This window comes from Castor canadensis, chromosome 10 (genome assembly GCF_047511655.1).
Source record: "Castor canadensis chromosome 10, mCasCan1.hap1v2, whole genome shotgun sequence".
In the NCBI taxonomy this organism is placed as follows: Eukaryota; Metazoa; Chordata; class Mammalia; order Rodentia; family Castoridae; genus Castor; species Castor canadensis.
Window position 1 is genome coordinate 130,115,328 of NC_133395.1, and position 17,338 is coordinate 130,132,665.

The following is a 17,338-nucleotide window of genomic DNA, read 5'->3' on the forward strand; positions in this document are numbered from 1 at the left end:
CACCACTGACGAATGGATTAAGAAAATGTGGTATCTATACACAATGGAATTTTATGCAGCCATGAAGAAGAATGAAATGTTATCATTCGCTGGTAAATGGATGGAATTGGAGAACATCATTCTGAGTGAGGTTAGCCTGGCCCAAAAGACCAAAAATCATATGTTCTCCCTCATATGTGGACATTAGATCAAGGGCAAACACAACAATGGGATTGGACTTTGAGCACATGATAAAAACGAGAGCACACAAGGGAGGGGTGAGGATAGGTAAGACACCTAAAAAATTAGCTAGCATTTGTTGCCCTTAACGCAGAGAAACTAAAGCAGATACCTTAAATGCAACTGAGGCCAATAGGAAAAGGGGACCAGGAACTAGAGAAAAGGTTAGATCAAAAGGAATTAATCTAGAAGGTAACACACATGCACAGGAAATTAATGAGAGTCAACTCCCTGTATAGCTATCCTTATCTCAACCAGCAAAAACCCTTGTTCCTTCCTATTATTGCTTATACTCTCTCTGCAACAAAATTAGAGATAAGGGCAAAATAGTTTCTGCTGGGTATTGAGGGGGTGGGGGGAGAGGGAGGGGGTGGAGTGGGTGGTAAGGGAGGGGGTGGGGGCAGGGGGGAGAAATGACCCAAGCCTTGTATGCACATAAGAATAATAAAAGAAAAAAAATAAAACAAACAAACAAAACCAAATGACTAGCCACGTGCAAATCTAGAAGCAATTCAGCATTTATCACAGGTATGCTGTGTGTTGGGAACTATGCTAGGCATGTTCGGTTTTTCTGGTTTTATCTTTCCAGTAGCCTACTGCAGTGGTTCTGCTGTACCAGTAACTAAGGTACTAGTTATCACTAGTTATGACTAGTGATCGTCATAACTTTCATTGTGTGATTTCTGTGTGCTGAGTACTGTTACAAACATGTATATAAAGGAACTCACTTAATACCCTCCCAATCCTGTGGGCAGGTGGTGTTTATGATTTTTTCCCCCATTTTACAGATGATGGAACCTGAGGCACAGAAAAGTTGTGTCATTTGTTTGAATTGATTCAACCAGTGGCAGAGTCCCCAAAGGGTTGATTTTAGTATCTATTGTTTTGTTAAGTCATAGCTAACACATGGTTAAGATGGAACTCAAGCCTGGATTCTTTGTCTTCTCTTTAATGATTCTCCACTGAGGTCAAACACTTCTGTAACTCACAGGTCATAGAGCTAGGTAGTGGTAGCAGCCGAATTCAAACCTATATCTGTTTGATGTCTAAGCTCAGGCCATTCCTATTTTGTTCTCTGCCCTTGAGTCCCCTTTACTCAGCTCAGTCCTCCAGGGAGGCTGCAGAGAGAGAAAGGCTTCCTCTGTAGTGGACCTGAAGTACTTGGGAAGAGGCAAAAACCTTCCCCACCAATCTTCAGCTCCATTTAGATGGGGACTGGACTCTCCCATTATTTGCTTTGTCCACAGCAGACACAGCACCAGTATTTGTAAATTCAATCACTCAGTGTGTTTATAGAAACAGAGATGGATTCTAGGACAATTCGTTCAGCTGTGAACTGTAGCAGGTGCCGTATAAATGACAGGTGGGTGTCATGAATGAGCGACATGACCCACTGGGTTACAGGAAGGAAACAAAGGGACTGAGCAGGGACTATTCAAAAGCACGTTCAGATATTTTCAATCCTTTAATCCTCACATTCACCCTCTGTGCTAAAGTGTACAAAGATTGCACAACTAAACCAATTGTGGTGGTACATGCCTATAATCCCAGCACTCAGAAGAGAGTCCAAGCTCTAAGACAGCCTGAGCTACATAGCAAGACCCTGCTCAAAAAAAAAAAAAAGGAATGCACAACTAATAGAACCATTGGGTTCAAATCTAGATGGTGTGATCTTGAAACTGCCTTTCCAATAAGGGTGATTGACTGGCTGTAATCCTCGTGTGTGCTCTTATGGAGCCCTTCTTGTGATCAGTGACATTTGCAGAAAACTTTGATCTATGTTCCTTTAGCCCCAGCCCTGAAAGGCATCAAACTGAAGAGCAAGGAAACTGGAGGGAATGAATTTCCTGCTCAGTGTGTAATCCAGTCACCCAAGTGGGGGGACTTTTTTTTTTTTGGCAGTACTGGGGATTGAACCCAGAGCCTGGTGCATGCTAGAAAACACTCCACCACTGAGCTACATCCCCAGTCCTAGAGGAGACCTTCTGGGACCAGTAAGATTAGAGCTGTTTCTCAGCATGAGAGCTAGACTGTTGGGGGCCCATCCTGTTCACTGTCAGATGTTTAGAACACCCACTGGATGCAACAGCAGGTTTCCCCATGTATCACAAACAATAATATCTCCCTCCAAATATTCCAGATGGTCCCAGGGTGACAGGGGTGTGAGGGAGAAGGCAGAATTACCCATGATTAAGAACCACCTGTTAAGAAATACGGATGCTCAGATGGGCATGTGTGCACACACATAGCCTGGTCTATAGGTTACTTTGGCACAGGGATTTTTTTCGGGGGGTGCTGAGGGGAGGAACTTTTGCTTCAGTTTATAGGTGGTTTTTTGTTTGTTTGATTTTAATCTGAAGAGGAAACTTTCCTTCAATCTTGACTCCTGTTTTGTGGGTCTGTGTGTTTCATAAAACCTTTCCATGGCTGGGCATGGTGGCTCAAGCCTGTAATTCTAGTTACTTGGGAGTTGGAGATCAGGAGGATTGCAGTTCAAGGCCAGCCCAGGCATAAAGCAAGACCCTATCTCAAAAATAATGAACACACAAAAGGCTGGGGGTATGGCTCAACTGTAGAGTGTCGCTTTGCAAATGCGAGACCCTGCATTGAACCCCTAGTACAAACCTACCCCCCAAAAATACATTTTCCGAAGAGGTGACTGTCATAGCTAACACTATTAGCACTACAGTGTGCTTGATACTCTAAGTACTTTCCATGTGTTTTAAAATTTTCATCATCAGAGTAAGAGGGAGGTCCTGTTAGTCCCATTTCACAAATGAGGAATCTGAAGTACAAGGACTTAGACTTGGTTTTTGGGTGAGTTGGGATTCAGACCCAGGCTATCAGATTCTCATTCATCTTCCTGCCTTAGACATCTTCCTCTTTTAGGATGCTACCTACACTGTCACCAACAGGTGCTCCTTCAATCCTTGACTTCAGACTCTTGACACTGGTGGTGAAATCTGGTCTGTCACACTCCCGTGCAGTGAAATTACACACAGCATGTAGTTTATGAAACACCAGGTTGAGTCGCAGACGTGCAGATGACAGCTGGCACTGACTGTGGGCGTATGTCCTTCTCTTGTGTCCACCAGAGTGTCTCTACGTGTTCCCCTGCCAGTGGAACTACCGCCCGGATCACTGCATGTACGGGAGTAACTGCAGAGAGGCTGAGCGCGAAGGCGTGTCTGTCCTGCATGGGAACCGAGGCGTGTACCACGACAGCAAGCAGCCAACATTCAGAGCGCTGTACGAAGCAATACGGGATGTAAGTGTGCTCTGGAAACCACCAGCGGCAGACACAGCACTGCGGGCATTGTGGTCACCAGGCCCATCGAAGGCCAAAAACTGCCCCAGGAAAACACGATAAAATAAGGGACATTATTTAGTTCAAGTTCCATATGTTGCCTGGTTGCCAGCCCCAACTCCTTGAGCAGTCAGGTTTAAGTTGGTCAATTAGAAGAAGTCACTTACTGACTTAACTGAAACAGGACAAGCAAGAGGTAAAAGAAGGTACTTTCTCCCCAGTGCGCCACTGTCCACACCAAAAAGTGTGGGGTCAGGGCATGTGGATACAGCACAGATGGTGAGAATTCTTATGGCCAGGGAACCCCAGACAAAAGGCTTCTCATCTCTCTGGTCCATGGACCAGAGATGGGGGAAGGGGAAGAGGAGGACTGGGTAGGAGTGGAAAGGAACTAAGTCAAGGGGGGTGAAGTGCCTGGGTCAAGGCGCCCCCAGCAAGGAGGCTTCCAAAGCTGGGCGCCTGGGCTAGGAATGTAGACTTGTAGATGAGCATGCCTGGCCCAGGGCAGAAGGACAAAGTCCTTGCCTGTGGTGCCCTCAGGAAAACTGAAGCGCAGTAGCTGGTCACCAGATGTGACGTGGGGAGAATAGCTTCCCCGAAAAGCCAGTCAGGCAAGCCTATAATTGCCCGTTATTGGTCAGAGGGATCACATTTCTCCGTGGTTTTGCTTTCTATGGTTTCATTTACCAGGTCCTGCCCATGGTCCAAAAAAATAATATGTGGGAAATTCCAGAAATAAACCGTTCAGAAGTTTTGAAAACCACGTGTTCTGAATAGCATGATGAAATTTCGTTCTTTCCCACTCTATCCTGCCCAGGGTATGAATCATCACTTTGCTGGTGTATCTCCTCTGTATACATTACGCTCCCATTGGTCATTTAGTAGCCAAACGGTATCGGTTCTATAGGGATGGATACTATCCACAGCTTCAGGCATCCACTAGGACTCGGAGGATAAAACAGGGAATATTGTATAAAGTTTGGGGCACTGAGTGAGTGGTGCCCCTTACCACCTGAGACCTGCTCTTACTTCCTTGAAGAAATGGATTGGCAAGTGTTCAGAAGGAATTAAAGACATATGTGAACTATCTTCTTGCAGTAAATGGGAAGGTTAAAAGAGTCTTACTCATGGAGGGCCTGCCTTGCAAGTGTGAAGCCCTGAGTTCAAGCCCCAGTCCCACCCAAAAAAAAAAAAAAAAGAATCTTACTCTGTGGCTCACTACCTAAAGTCTTGTCAAGAGCTGCCTGCTAGCCCTTGGTCTTCCACATTTTGGGAAATGCTGTATTTCCCCCATTATCTTTTACCTTGAGATTGCTAAGGGAAAAGCAGGCACTTTCCGAGGCTACCCTGTTGAAACTGTAAGTCCAAGACATGGAGCAGGGTTAAGTTAACACACTGGGGCCAAATCTACCCTGTTGTCTGTGTTTGTAAGACATTCAGGGTAGAATGATTTCTATATATCTAAATACATGGGATGGACTGGGATGTAGCTCAGTGGTTGAGTGTTTGCCTAGCATGTACAAGGCCCTGGGTTCGATCCCAGTACTGCAAAAAACAAAACAAAACAAAACAAAAACCAATCTAAATACATGGGAAAATTAAAATAGTATCTTGCAACATGAAAAAGCATTTGAAATGCAGATTTCAGCATTTATAAATAAAGTCCCATTAGGACACAGTGACACCCGTTCTCTGGCTGCTTTGTTGTTAGGACAGCAGCGGTGATTAGCTTCGAACAGAGACTGTGGTTGGTGTCCACAAAGTCAAAAATGTTTGCTAGCTGATCCCTGTTACAGGAAAAGTTTTCCAGCCCCTGACATAAAGTCAGGAGACTGACATTTTAAAATGTAGATTTCATTAGATACTTTTTTTTGCAGGGGGAGGGGTGGCAATTCTGGAGTTTTAACTCAGGGTCTTGTACTTGCTAGGAAGGCACTCTACCACTTGAGCCATGCCCCCAGTCCTATTTGTTTTAGTTATTTTTCAGATAGATTCTTACACTTTTTACCCAAGCTGATCCTCCTACCTCTGCCTCCCTCGTAACTGGGATTACAGGTGTGCACCACCATGCTTGACTTGTTGGTTGAGACACGTTCTCACTAACTTTTGTTCCAGCTGGTCTTGAACCACAATCCACCCATCTCCATCTTCCAAGTAGCTGTGATTACAGGCATGTGTTACCATGTCTGGCCCTAGAGAATTTATTTCTTAATGATTAGGAACCACACAGTTTTCACAACGAGGCTTTGGTGGGAGTGGGTAGGGGAGAATCCTGTGACATAGCAGCACATTTTTGGGTCTATGAAAACATGCACTTTGCTAAAGAATTCCAACTCTGGAAATCCCGGTGCTGTCTTCAGTGCAGGGGACAAGTTTAGCATGTATCTAAGCTAACACCTCTTTCTTTTTTTAATGTTTGGTTTTTCAAAGGCCAGGTGATTAAATGACATAGAAAATCCATTCTGTTCTCAGTGGTAGCCTCACAATGTGGTTATTTAAACTCTGGCTGGAGGGAAAAAGTGGTTCAGAAACACTAGTGGACACTAAACACGTGTGCAGCTGGGCTGCTCTGACTGTTCTGTGAGGTGGCAGCCCTGGGTTGGAATTGAGAAACTTCAATTGGTTGTTTCTTGAGCTATAACTCATCTGATTTTCTGTGGGATCAGAAAAGGAGCCAAATAACTCTGTTTCTTAAGTGATCCCTGCCCATTCTCTCAGCACTTTTTCTCACTGGGGCATGAAAAGACAGTTTTGATCCAGGCATTTCAATCAGCAAAACCACCAATCCCCCAATGGATTTGTGAGTCTGTCTTTGCAGACTCCATCAGAAAAGATGAGTTTTCCAACTTCTGCAGGTTGTGCATCATAGTGTAGAGGCTCAAAGCCGGGCTTTGGGCCTAGACAGACCTGGGTTCAAACCCCAGTTCTGTCCTTTTCTGATAATTGATCATTAACCACGTTACCTTACTAGGCCTCAGTTTCCTCATCTAAAATGAGGTAGATAACATCTACCTCAAAAGAGGTGAGAAGTTACAAACAAAAGATTTTTAGCCGGGCACCAGTGAGTCACGCCTATAATCCTAGCAACTCGGGAAGCTGAGATTAGGAAGATCGAGGCTCAGACAAAGAGTTCAAGAGACATCCCCCCCACCCCATCTTCAGTATAACCAGAACAGAAAGGACTGGAGGTGTGGCTCAAGCAGTGGAGTGCCTGCTTTGTAAGTGTGAACCCCAGTCCCATCAAAAAAATAATAATTTTAAACTTTTAGTATAGCACTTGACTTAACCATTATATTCAGTAAGTAGCAGAAGTTGTTTTGATGATCAGGATTTGACACTTACCTCTTCTACTAGCTTATTCACACTCATTCTCTCTGTGTGTCTCTGTGTGTGTGTGTGTGTCTCTCTCTCTCCCTCTCTTCCTGTTAGAAGTATTTTGTTTCTCTCTCCTGTGTACTCACAGCCTAACCCGGAGTGTATGTGTCTGTGTGAAGGGCCAGTAAAATCCACTCCCACCATGACCCAAGCAAAGTCAGATACCACATGACATTCTTTTAACAGTCATTCGCAAAGCACCTAGTGTATGCAGGAATAACTCCAGCTGCTGGGAATTTGGGAGTTAGTAAGACAGAAAAGCCCAGGTCTTCATGAAGCACAGATTCTGGTGGAAGAAGTCAGATGACATTCATAAATAAATAAAAACCCTATTAGAGCCCAGTATGGTGGTTCACACCTATAATCCCAGCACTCAAGAGGCCGAGGTAGGAGGATCATGAGTTCAAGGCCATCCTGAGCTACATAGTGATACCGTCTAATAAAAACAACAAACAAACAATAACAAACAAAAAATCCCATCCGAGGGTGGAAGGTGTCTATAAGGTGTGAGTCTGAAGTCCTGGGTATAGAGGAGCACCCCCCTAGCCCAGGTCATCAGGAAGGCCTCTTGGGAGCCTAGAACTTGCTAAGACAGAGGCAACATGGGAAAACCCAGGGAGGATCCTACTGAGTGGAAGCAATAACCAGGGGGAAGTCCCTGGGGATGAATTTGGCAGGCCCAAAGGACATGAGCAGAATAGATAAGGGAGAGAAGAGGGTGCGAGGCAAGGTTCCAGGTCACCTGACACTGAGAGCTGGTGGTGTGGTTCACGGGGTAGAGCGCCTGCCTGGCAAGTGGGAGGCCCTAAGTTCAACCCCCAGCACTGTCCAAAAAAGAAAAAAAAATCATCAAATGTTGAATATTAAAGTCTAGGGGAAGGATCAACCACTAATATTTAGTACCTTAATTTTTTCTTTTCTTTTTTTTTTCTTTTTTTGTAGTGCAGGGATTCAGACTGAGGTCTTGAGCACACTAGGCAAGTGCTCTTCCATGAGGCCACATTCTCAGCCTCGTGCCACAAATATTAAAGTCCATTGCCAATAAACAGCAGTAGTAAGATTACCATAGACACACCCTAAAGTTTCTTCAAGGTTAAAAAAAAAGAAAAAGGAAGTGTTTGGTTGTAATAGAGTTCAAGTACCTGTGGAGACTTCTTTACAAACTGTTCTCACCTGAGACATTCCCATCGTTCTCAGATTTAAAGACCCTGAAGGACCCAAAGTAATCATCTTATTTTTCCTAAAAGTTTGAGAAACTGAGGCCCCAAAAGGTTAAATGATTGGAGTTGCACAGCCAAGCCAAAATTTGACTTTGGGAATTCTTTTGCAAAGTCTTAAGAACACACAAACCTGTGTCTGTGTCATTTGTTGACAAAGTGATTTGTGTTTTAAATGGCATTTCAGCAACTAAAATAAACTTTTTCTCTCTTTCTTTTATTTTCCCTGTCACCTCTCAGTTTCCCTTTCAAGACAATCTCTTTCAATCCATGTACTACCCACTTCAGCTGAAGTTTCTGGAGACGGTGCACACGTTATGTGGACGAATCCCGCAAGTGTTTCTGAAACAAATTGAGAAAACCATGAGAAGGGCTTATGAGAAGCACGTGGTCATCCATGTTGGCCCCAACCATGTGCACTGAGTAGCTCATGAGGTTGCAAGTCAATTAGGTGGACATACTGATCCCCATGCTGCCTGGATCCTTCTCTGTGTCCACCTTCAATGGTATTCTACCACTGTTGAGTTTAAAAAGTCTTGTTAAATTTTGCTAAATTAGTTACCACTAAAAGGGAACATGCCATTCTTTATTTTTTCTAAAATCTTATTTATCTCTATAATAAAAGGAAAAACAGGGTTCACACCTATAATCCTAGATACTAGAGAGGTGGCGGTAGGAGGATTACAGTCTAAGGCCCACCCAGGCACAAGCACAAGACCCTACCTGAAAAACCAAAAGCAAAGGGACTGGGAGAGCGGCTCAAGTGGTAGAGCGCTTGCCTAGCAAGCGGTAAGCTCTGAGTTAGAGCCCCAGTACCACCCCTCACACACAAAAATCCACTTCCTTATTATGCACTTACCATTGCTCCAGCAGGTGGAGTGGGCTGAGAAAAGGAAGTTTTTCTGGCCTTCCAAACCCTGTTAAGCGTTTGACACCATGTCGGGGTGTCCAGCTGTTACATTCATCTAGCATTTCTCATAAGCGCTTTCTATGCCGTTGGCTCCCTCTCACCCTTGTTACTAAAGCTGGGCTGGAGGTGTGGCTCGAGCAGTAGAGCGCCTTCCCAGCAAGCACGAAGCCCTGAGTTCAAATTTCACACACAAAGTAATAAATACTCATTGTGAGACAAACGAACTTGTAGAGAAAAAAAGGTCAGTGGGCCAAAATCAAGATTACATCAGACATAATCCTACCAACCAAAGGATTGTTATTATTTTAATCAGTTTCTTTCCAGACTGTACCCCCTTTTCCTTTTTAGCATTTCCCCCCTACTTAAAACAGGTAACCTCAGAACAAGCCAGCCCATATGCTGAGATTTTTGTGTGGAAGACTACAAAAAAAGTTAGACAAGATAATTATGTTTATAGCACTTTACTTACAAAATATCTGGGAGAAGCATTCAGATATCAGCTAATTGGGCAGAGTAAAAGGAAGAAGATATATCTGAAGGTATTTCTTTTAAAAAAAATATTGCTTAGATTTGTGGAGGACTCACTCCTAAGAAATTCCTATGCAACAGTAGCTTGTGAAACAAAAATCAGTAATTGGGTTGAGCCCAAGGAATTTCTTTAGCAAAGAAACGTGATTTGTTTCTCCACAGACAAGAACACTGGATTTCTTAAGTCCTCACCAGGTGTGGTCATCTCTTTTCTGTGAACTGTTGCACAGTGGGTGGAAATCAAAGAACAACTTCAGATTTAATTTGTTTAAAATAGCTCAGATAATTCCATTGACAAGAAGATTCAACTTCCTACCAGCCTTAGAAAGTTCTCTTTAATTTTTAAAATTTTTTCTCTAGGGTCACCCAGCCGTTAGCCTAGAAACCTGGCAGGCCCTTATCACCTAGCTACAGTAGAGGAAGTTCTATATCCTGTTCCCCAAAGGGTTCTGACTTAATCCTTAATTGCTCATATGGTTGGGGCATTTTGCATACTATTTTATTTATCCCAAATGACTTTTGCACAAATGACCTCTTTGATGTTTCCAACAGCCTAGTGAACTGAGAAGGGGCCTGTATCATCTCCATGAGGTAAAGAAGGAAACTGAAACACAAAGAAACAGGCATACCCAATATAATTGCTTTTTTGAAAGCATGAGTCTGTGTAAGGTACATCCTATTTTACAGGAAATAAAAATATTAAATACCTTTCATCATATATGGAAAGCACTCTGAAAGTATAAAGTGGAAAATACTATTTTGTTAATGCAAATATGGTATCGTACGTATCAGAGTTCAGTGGGATATCATAGGTGCTTTATCAGCAGAAAATGTCTTGCCCTGAAAATACACGTGAAAATCTCAGACTACAAAGAAATATACAGGTGTCAATCGGTATATGGCACCATCATGGTAGTCACAGATGTAAACCTAAAGTGTTAAGGTAACAGGTCCCGCTTTTTATCAGTTGGGTGGCCTGCATTTGGTTATTTTTGTGATGTGAAACTCTTTATTTTTGCTGTTAAATTTTGTTTACCACAGAGGTGATGTCATTATTTTGCCTCTCTTATGTTAAGCCTTCCACCCACGCCATGGGAATACAGGATATGCAGCAACTTTTAATTGTCTTTTTGTTAGAGGAAAATGTTATCCTGTATACCCATAATTAGGGTTTTAGTGAAAGAGCCCGGATGTAATATCAACCTGTTTCCATTCCAGTTTTCTTCCTACCTGTTCAGAACGGCCAGTGAACCCACAAATACCATAAAGACTTGTTAGTGGTTCCCAGACCTAAAGAACTTCCTGCCCTCCTTTGGGAGGGAGTCCAGAGTTCTGGAACCCGCTGTGATGACTGCAAACACAACAAAGCCTTTTCTTTTATGAAAGGCAGGTTTACTCACAATTCTTGGCTATTGGTGCCTGACTGAACACACAGACCCAGTTGCCAGTAAAGGTCAATGGTAGAATTCTAGAACATTCTAGAATGATGACTTACTAGCATGTGACACCTTGAAACCTGGTGTGACTTTCTACCATTGAATTCCTGTGCTATAGCCTTAGATTGTAGGTGAGTCTGGTGGAAAATGTAGGGAAATTTTGCTCTCCTAATTCCTTCTACCTTTTTTAAAGTGCTAAGTCCTCTCTATACTAGGATGCTACCACAAGGCAGTATTTTCTCTGCCTTTGGTAAGTCATAGCAAGTACACCTTCAAAATCTGGGAGCCACAAATTTTAATTCAGTGGTCTTCTAAAACATGTTATCTGTGGTCTGAAGCTTGACAAAGGTTGGGTTGAAACCCATATGCCACACTGAATCCATATTGGGAAGAACATGGCTGGTTCTCTTTTGTCCCCCTGACTTCTCTTTCTCCCCACCCTCCCTCTCTCTTTTCCTCCCTTCCCACTCCCCTCTCCTCCCTTCTTCTCTCCTTTGCTCTCCCTGCTCTTTTCCCCTTTTCTACTCTCCTCTTCTCTCTTTCCCATTGTTTCATGCACGTAACTATGAAGCTCCATCAGAGAATGAAGAACAAACACTATTTTTAATAGTAAAATGTGACCATATTTTTGTATGCTTTGAAATCAAAGCTTTCAACAGTAGGGCCACTAGAAATGCTGATGACAGTTTTCTTCCTGAGGTTTTTTTTTCCCCCCAAGATAAATCTGAAAAATTGTGGCTTACTTTGAAAATTCCAGTATCTAAAAAATAACTGGCTTAAAAAATCAATCTGAGTTTTTCTTCAACTTCAAAAATGACAATTTAGCATTTTGGCATAGTACTCTAAGCTTGATTTTCTACAGAAAAATCTCGATTCCATATTGAGTGCATCCCATTGTAAGGTGCGACTTTTACTGAATTTGATATAAATTTGATGTGATACGGACTTACAGAGGTTCAAGAATATTTGTTTGATTGCTCACAGGCAAAAATAAACAAGCAAACCAAACCATGCACAATGATTCATATTATAATTCACAGTGATTGATCAAAAAAAATAGTGATCCAGGAACTGACTCATCTCTCCACCCCACCCAGCAAAGAGAACATTCATACAAATTTAGACGTATGTGTCAATGTTGGTTGGTATTTATCATGAAAGATAAATGGTGTGTGTTTGATAAGCCAAAGAGATCATGATTTCATGACCAAATCCAGAAATACGTTGAGTTCCACTATGACACATACCGGTCTTACTTCCTAGAATGCTAGGCAATGTTTTATTTCTCTCCTTTTTTTCTCCTGTATTTTCTCCTTTTTCATTGCTGCCTTTCCCTTTCTGTCTATGATGTAAGCTCCTGAACAGTACAGAAAGCTGGGCCTTCAGTAACTGAGTGACAGAACATGGGGATCCCTGTGCAGGCACAGCCAAGTTCTAATCCTTAGATCAAATCTTTTCATGATAAGTATTTCAGAAAACACTTATTTGAAGTGTTTATTAAAAAAATAGCCCAGCATGCACACACACATACACACACGCATGCACACAGGCTTTTAAAAGGAACCAACATTTGTCATACCTGTGAATTAAAGAATTATAAGATAGTCAAACCTTAGGTCTAATCATTTCACAATTGTATTGCTGATATTTAAAGCTGATTTTCTTTGGCAAAGTGACAGAGAGCTTTGTCCTAGTTTTTGTTTTTCACAGGTGAAAACTGGAATTATTGCCTTGCGTGTTCAAGATAAAGCACTGTATGTGTCCACCATATGCACGACTGTGTAAGAATCAGGTGCAATTTCTGCTTCCTCAGGTTTACATGCTCGTGTTGTCACTGAAAAAGGTGTACCCACTGTTCATAGCTCCCAAGGAGACCCAGAATGCATTTTTTTATGTTGAAAACTTCTTTTATACCTTTTTTGTTTGCAGGAAAATGAGTACAGAAAAGAAGACCCCCCCAAAGAAAATGAATTATTACAATGGTTAAAAAGGACACAAGTATTGTGATTTAATTTCTGTCCTGTTTTTTAAAATGTCATCTGTTTTGCCTTGTTTTTTTAAATTAAAAGCTTTAAATGCATGTCTTTTGTTATTATTTTGGAATTGCGTATCTTTTCCCTTATAATATTTCAAGCTTAAAAATTTAGAATGTTAAATAATAATCCCAGCACCTGAGAAACTGAGGCAGGGGGATTGTGAGTTCAAGGCCAACCTGGGCTACACAGCAAGATCCTGTGTCTAAAACAAAACAAATAAAAAACCCACCTGGGTTGCTGACAGAGTGACTCAAGTGGTGGCGTTACCTGTCTAGGAAGCACGAGGCCCTGAGTTCAACCCCCCAGTACTGCCAAAACAACAACAAAAACAAACTGAACTGCCAAGGGTTCAAGTTGACAGGAGTATTTTCCTTTACAATCCCTAGTCTATTAGATAAATACAAAGTACTGATTCATCAGTGCGTTTTCTCCTTATATACTCAAATTTTTTTAATTCTAGGGTATTGAATTAAATATCCTAGAAATGGTCTTATGGAATAAGACCATATCAAATTATTATTTGAAATGTATCGAGGCAGTACATACCTTTAGATAAAACTGAATTTAAATCCTAGTTCCACCATTCTCTAACAATGTGTGACCCAGACACTTACCAGTCCTCTTTGCAGCACTAGAATAAGGCTGAGGATGACCCTCTTCAGATACTGTTGTGGGGATCAAATGGTGTAATGCCAGAAAGTACTTGGCTCATGGCAAACGCTCAATGTGTGTCAGCGAGTACTGGGAGCAGGGACCCATGTGCGACAACAGGAAGTTGTGATATAATAACACCTGTTGATTTAGAGCAATTCAAGCCCAAAACCAATGACAGCCTGTGCACACTTTTTTCATCTTTTCAAGATTTGATTAGTTTCTAAAACCGTTTCAGTTCTCTACACACTCTCAAGTGTTTAAGAGATTTACAAACACTCCAGTGAGACTTAAGAGGTTAAAAGTAAAGGAGTTTGATTACAAACAGGTAGGTCGATGTAACATGTACGTGGTTCTTAATATCCACTGCATGGATGGATGCTTTCTTAAGTCTGTGTGTTTCAAGAAAAGGGAAGTGGTCCTGATGACTTTATAGAGTTCTGAAGGTGGTGGGATGGGAGCCTGGACCGTAGATAAACCTAGCATGTCTTCCTGCTATTCATTTTGGAGATTTTTTTTTTTTACATTAAATACAGTGTTAAGTGATGGAAGGGAATAAACAATAATGGTTAAAAGATATTCAGGTAAACTTGAGTTTCCATCCCAGCTTTACTGTTTATTAATTGTGTGACTGTGGAATTAGCTTAAGCGCTGTATGGCTTAACAGAAATTAAAAATCTCTGCCGTACAAAGATTATTGTGAAAGAGATCAATAGAGCTCTTAGTATAATGCTGATTTAAAGCAATAGCTGATTTTACTATTGTATGTAGCTGGGGATCAAGTCCAGGGCCTCACTCACGCTAGGCAAATACCACTGGCTGAGATACACCCCCACCCCATTGCTTCTATTATTATAGAAATAGGCTCTAGATGGTTTTAAGTAAAACATGAATATCGAAATGTCTAAAACTTCCTTATGCATATCCCGTGCTTCCACTGAATAAATGACTAATACCAGACTGGGGCTGGCAGAGTGGCTCAAGTGGTAGAGCATCTGCCTAGCAAGCTCGGGGCCCTGAGTTCAAACCCCGGTACTGCCAAAAAAGAAAAGATTGAAGAAATGGCAGTCTACTAGTCTACTCTGGTGTCACATTTGCTTACCAGGGAGTCTACATGCAGTTCTGAATTTTATTTTTAGAGGAACTTGGATAGAAAAGTGAGAAACTCTAGCTTTCATAGTTTCAACATTCCTATAGCAATTCTATTTCTGTGAGCTTCCTTATCAAGTCCTTCAGCTTGCACTCAGCTTCCTGTAGTGCCCCCATCATAACCCTATTATATTCCTCTCCCTTCTCCTGCATTGTGCCAACTCAGGAAATGTCACCTACGGGTACATTCTGCCTTATTCCAGACACCTGGGCATTACCCTTGTCTCTTCCCTCTTCCTGGTTTTACATCTACGTCACTAAATTGTTACTTTACCACTAAACCACCCCACTCCTGGTATCAATTTGTGGAGTAGTTAGATCTCTGAATTGCAGGTGACCACAAATACAACTCAAACTAGTGTAGAATGAAAGAGAATGGATCTGTCTACCTCCTGAATAGTACCTGAGCCATCTTCCTTTGTCTTTCCTGATCCCTCTGCCCAAAGCATTGCTCCCTGAGTTCTTGTCACCTCTGTCCATATTGTTGCTCTTCGTATCTCTCAGCATTTACTCAGATTCCCCCAAACTCCACCCATCTCCAGCCAGTATAGAACCCTTCCATGGTTCCCATTTCCTCTTAAAATAACATTCAGGTTCCTTTCCAAATGGCTCAGAAATTCTCTGTGTGGTCAGCCTCTTCTCCATCCCCCAGCTTCATCTTGAGTTTCTCTTCCCCACTTCACTAACTTCTAGCTTTTATTATTATTGTTGTTCTGGGGATACATTGGGACATTTACAAAAGATCTTACAATATGTCGTAGTTGAATTTATTCTGGTTTGTCTTCTGCTCCTTTAAGAAGCCACACTCTACTGTAGAGGCTTCGTGCTTCTCTGCAAACCTGCACCTTGTCTCCCTCTTTCACCTGGCTGGTGTCCACTTCTTACAGGTCTCAGTAAAATGTCATATCCGGTGGAAGCTTTCTGCCACCCTCCATGTAAGGAAGGTCCCCCTCCTGTGTTCACTTGTGTATATTCCCTGTACTTTCTCTTTGCACTGTCTGTTGAAACAGTAACAGCACTTATTTGTGTACAAGTCTTAGTTCATTGACTACCTTCCCCAGCACACCCACAGTTCTATAAGGGTCCAGTCCTTGCCAATCCTATTCTCTAGGCTTCTGTGACTAACACATTTCTCATGCTCAAAAAACGTTAAATAAATGAGTAAAAGGATCAACTCCATTCTGAACTGGGACCAGTTCCTATAAGTTAAGCTGCACAACACATTATACTGATTTTATCCTCAAACACTGCTTTTCCTGTAAATGTTGGTATAGAGCTATAATAACTGATCCTATGAATTCTCATTCATTGAAAATATATTGAAGCACTTAACTTCTTGAAGATTTATTTATTTACCCCTAACATGACAAGACTGGATCATGCCCTGTAAAAGTTCCTTCCGGTTGAAATGCTCTGTCTCCACAATCTGTTCGTTATGGCTTTGTGGCTGTACTTGTGGCATTTGGACCACCTAGAAAGCACCCTACTTCTCGTACCAATTTCTGTAGTAGTTTAAACTCCTTAAATTGTAAGTGACAGAAAACACAGCTCAATTAGTAAAAGGAGGAAAGAGACAATGGTTGGCTCCAGTAAGTGAAAAGTCCAAAAATAACTCTGGATTAAAAGCTCCAGTGGTGCCAAAGAGCACCATGATTTTAACAATGCTTTTTTCATGAATATTTTATTGAAAGCAACACATCCTTCTAGGGTGCCAGCCATAAAATTTTCATGTTATTTCAGTAGCATCCTTCTATCTCTGGAGGAATACATTGTGTCCATATCCAGATGAAAAATGCCATGGCCAACCTGGGTCAAAACATCAAGAAAATCATGCTCCTCGTGTTTGTTTTAAAACAACTACATCTTTTCCCTCTAGCAGAAAACTACCATCAGCCAAATAAAACCATCACCAGAAAACAATTCAGTAATCTAATATAAATGGATGATTGGGGGGACATTGTCATAAATTCTTATCTCTTGGAAAAGTAGATCTACCAATCTCTTACTCCACAGTTGTCACAGACCCCCACAAAATGGGTCAAATTCACAAGTGTAAATGCATCTTCTGCACTCATAAAGGGTGTGAATTATGTATAAAGAAATTCCTGGGAATTCCCGTGCCTGTGTCCTTACTGAGCATTTAGGGTTTATCAAAACAATACCATTTCTTTTTCCAGGATTGCTATTTTGGGTCAAGTGATAAAGCAAGTGTCAATGTCATTAGGACATTAGATTCCTCATTTAAATTACTGTTATGAGATATTACTGCAAAGCATACAGAGTTAAAGGAAAAAAATGAAAAGCCTGATGCTAGCTTTGGTGTATTAAATGTTTAAAGTTGATAGTATTTTATAAAGTTCCCCTGATATTCTGCTGCTGTTTGCATATGTGGTAATATAGGAGATTGTTAGCAAAACTAAGAAGATAGGTTTAAATGAGAAGAAATTGATACAAAGTTAAAAATAAATTAAAAAATAGTTGGCTTATTATATGTTGGAATTTAAGCTTCT

General features: G+C 41.6%; 1 protein-coding gene across 2 annotated transcripts in view; it reads left to right on the forward strand.

Moving 5' to 3' along the window:
- Positions 1–13,072, forward strand: part of Gxylt2 (glucoside xylosyltransferase 2) — a 91,743-nt gene extending 78,671 nt beyond the window's left edge. For both annotated transcript variants that reach the window (XM_020168310.2, XM_074044247.1), the window contains 2 exons: positions 3,315–3,487; positions 8,359–13,072. In XM_020168310.2, the coding sequence (XP_020023899.1) occupies positions 3,315–3,487; positions 8,359–8,541 (356 nt within the window). In that variant the 3' untranslated portion in view covers positions 8,542–13,072. The remainder of the gene's footprint in view (positions 1–3,314; positions 3,488–8,358) is intronic.
- Positions 13,073–17,338: the final 4,266 nt, after the last annotated feature.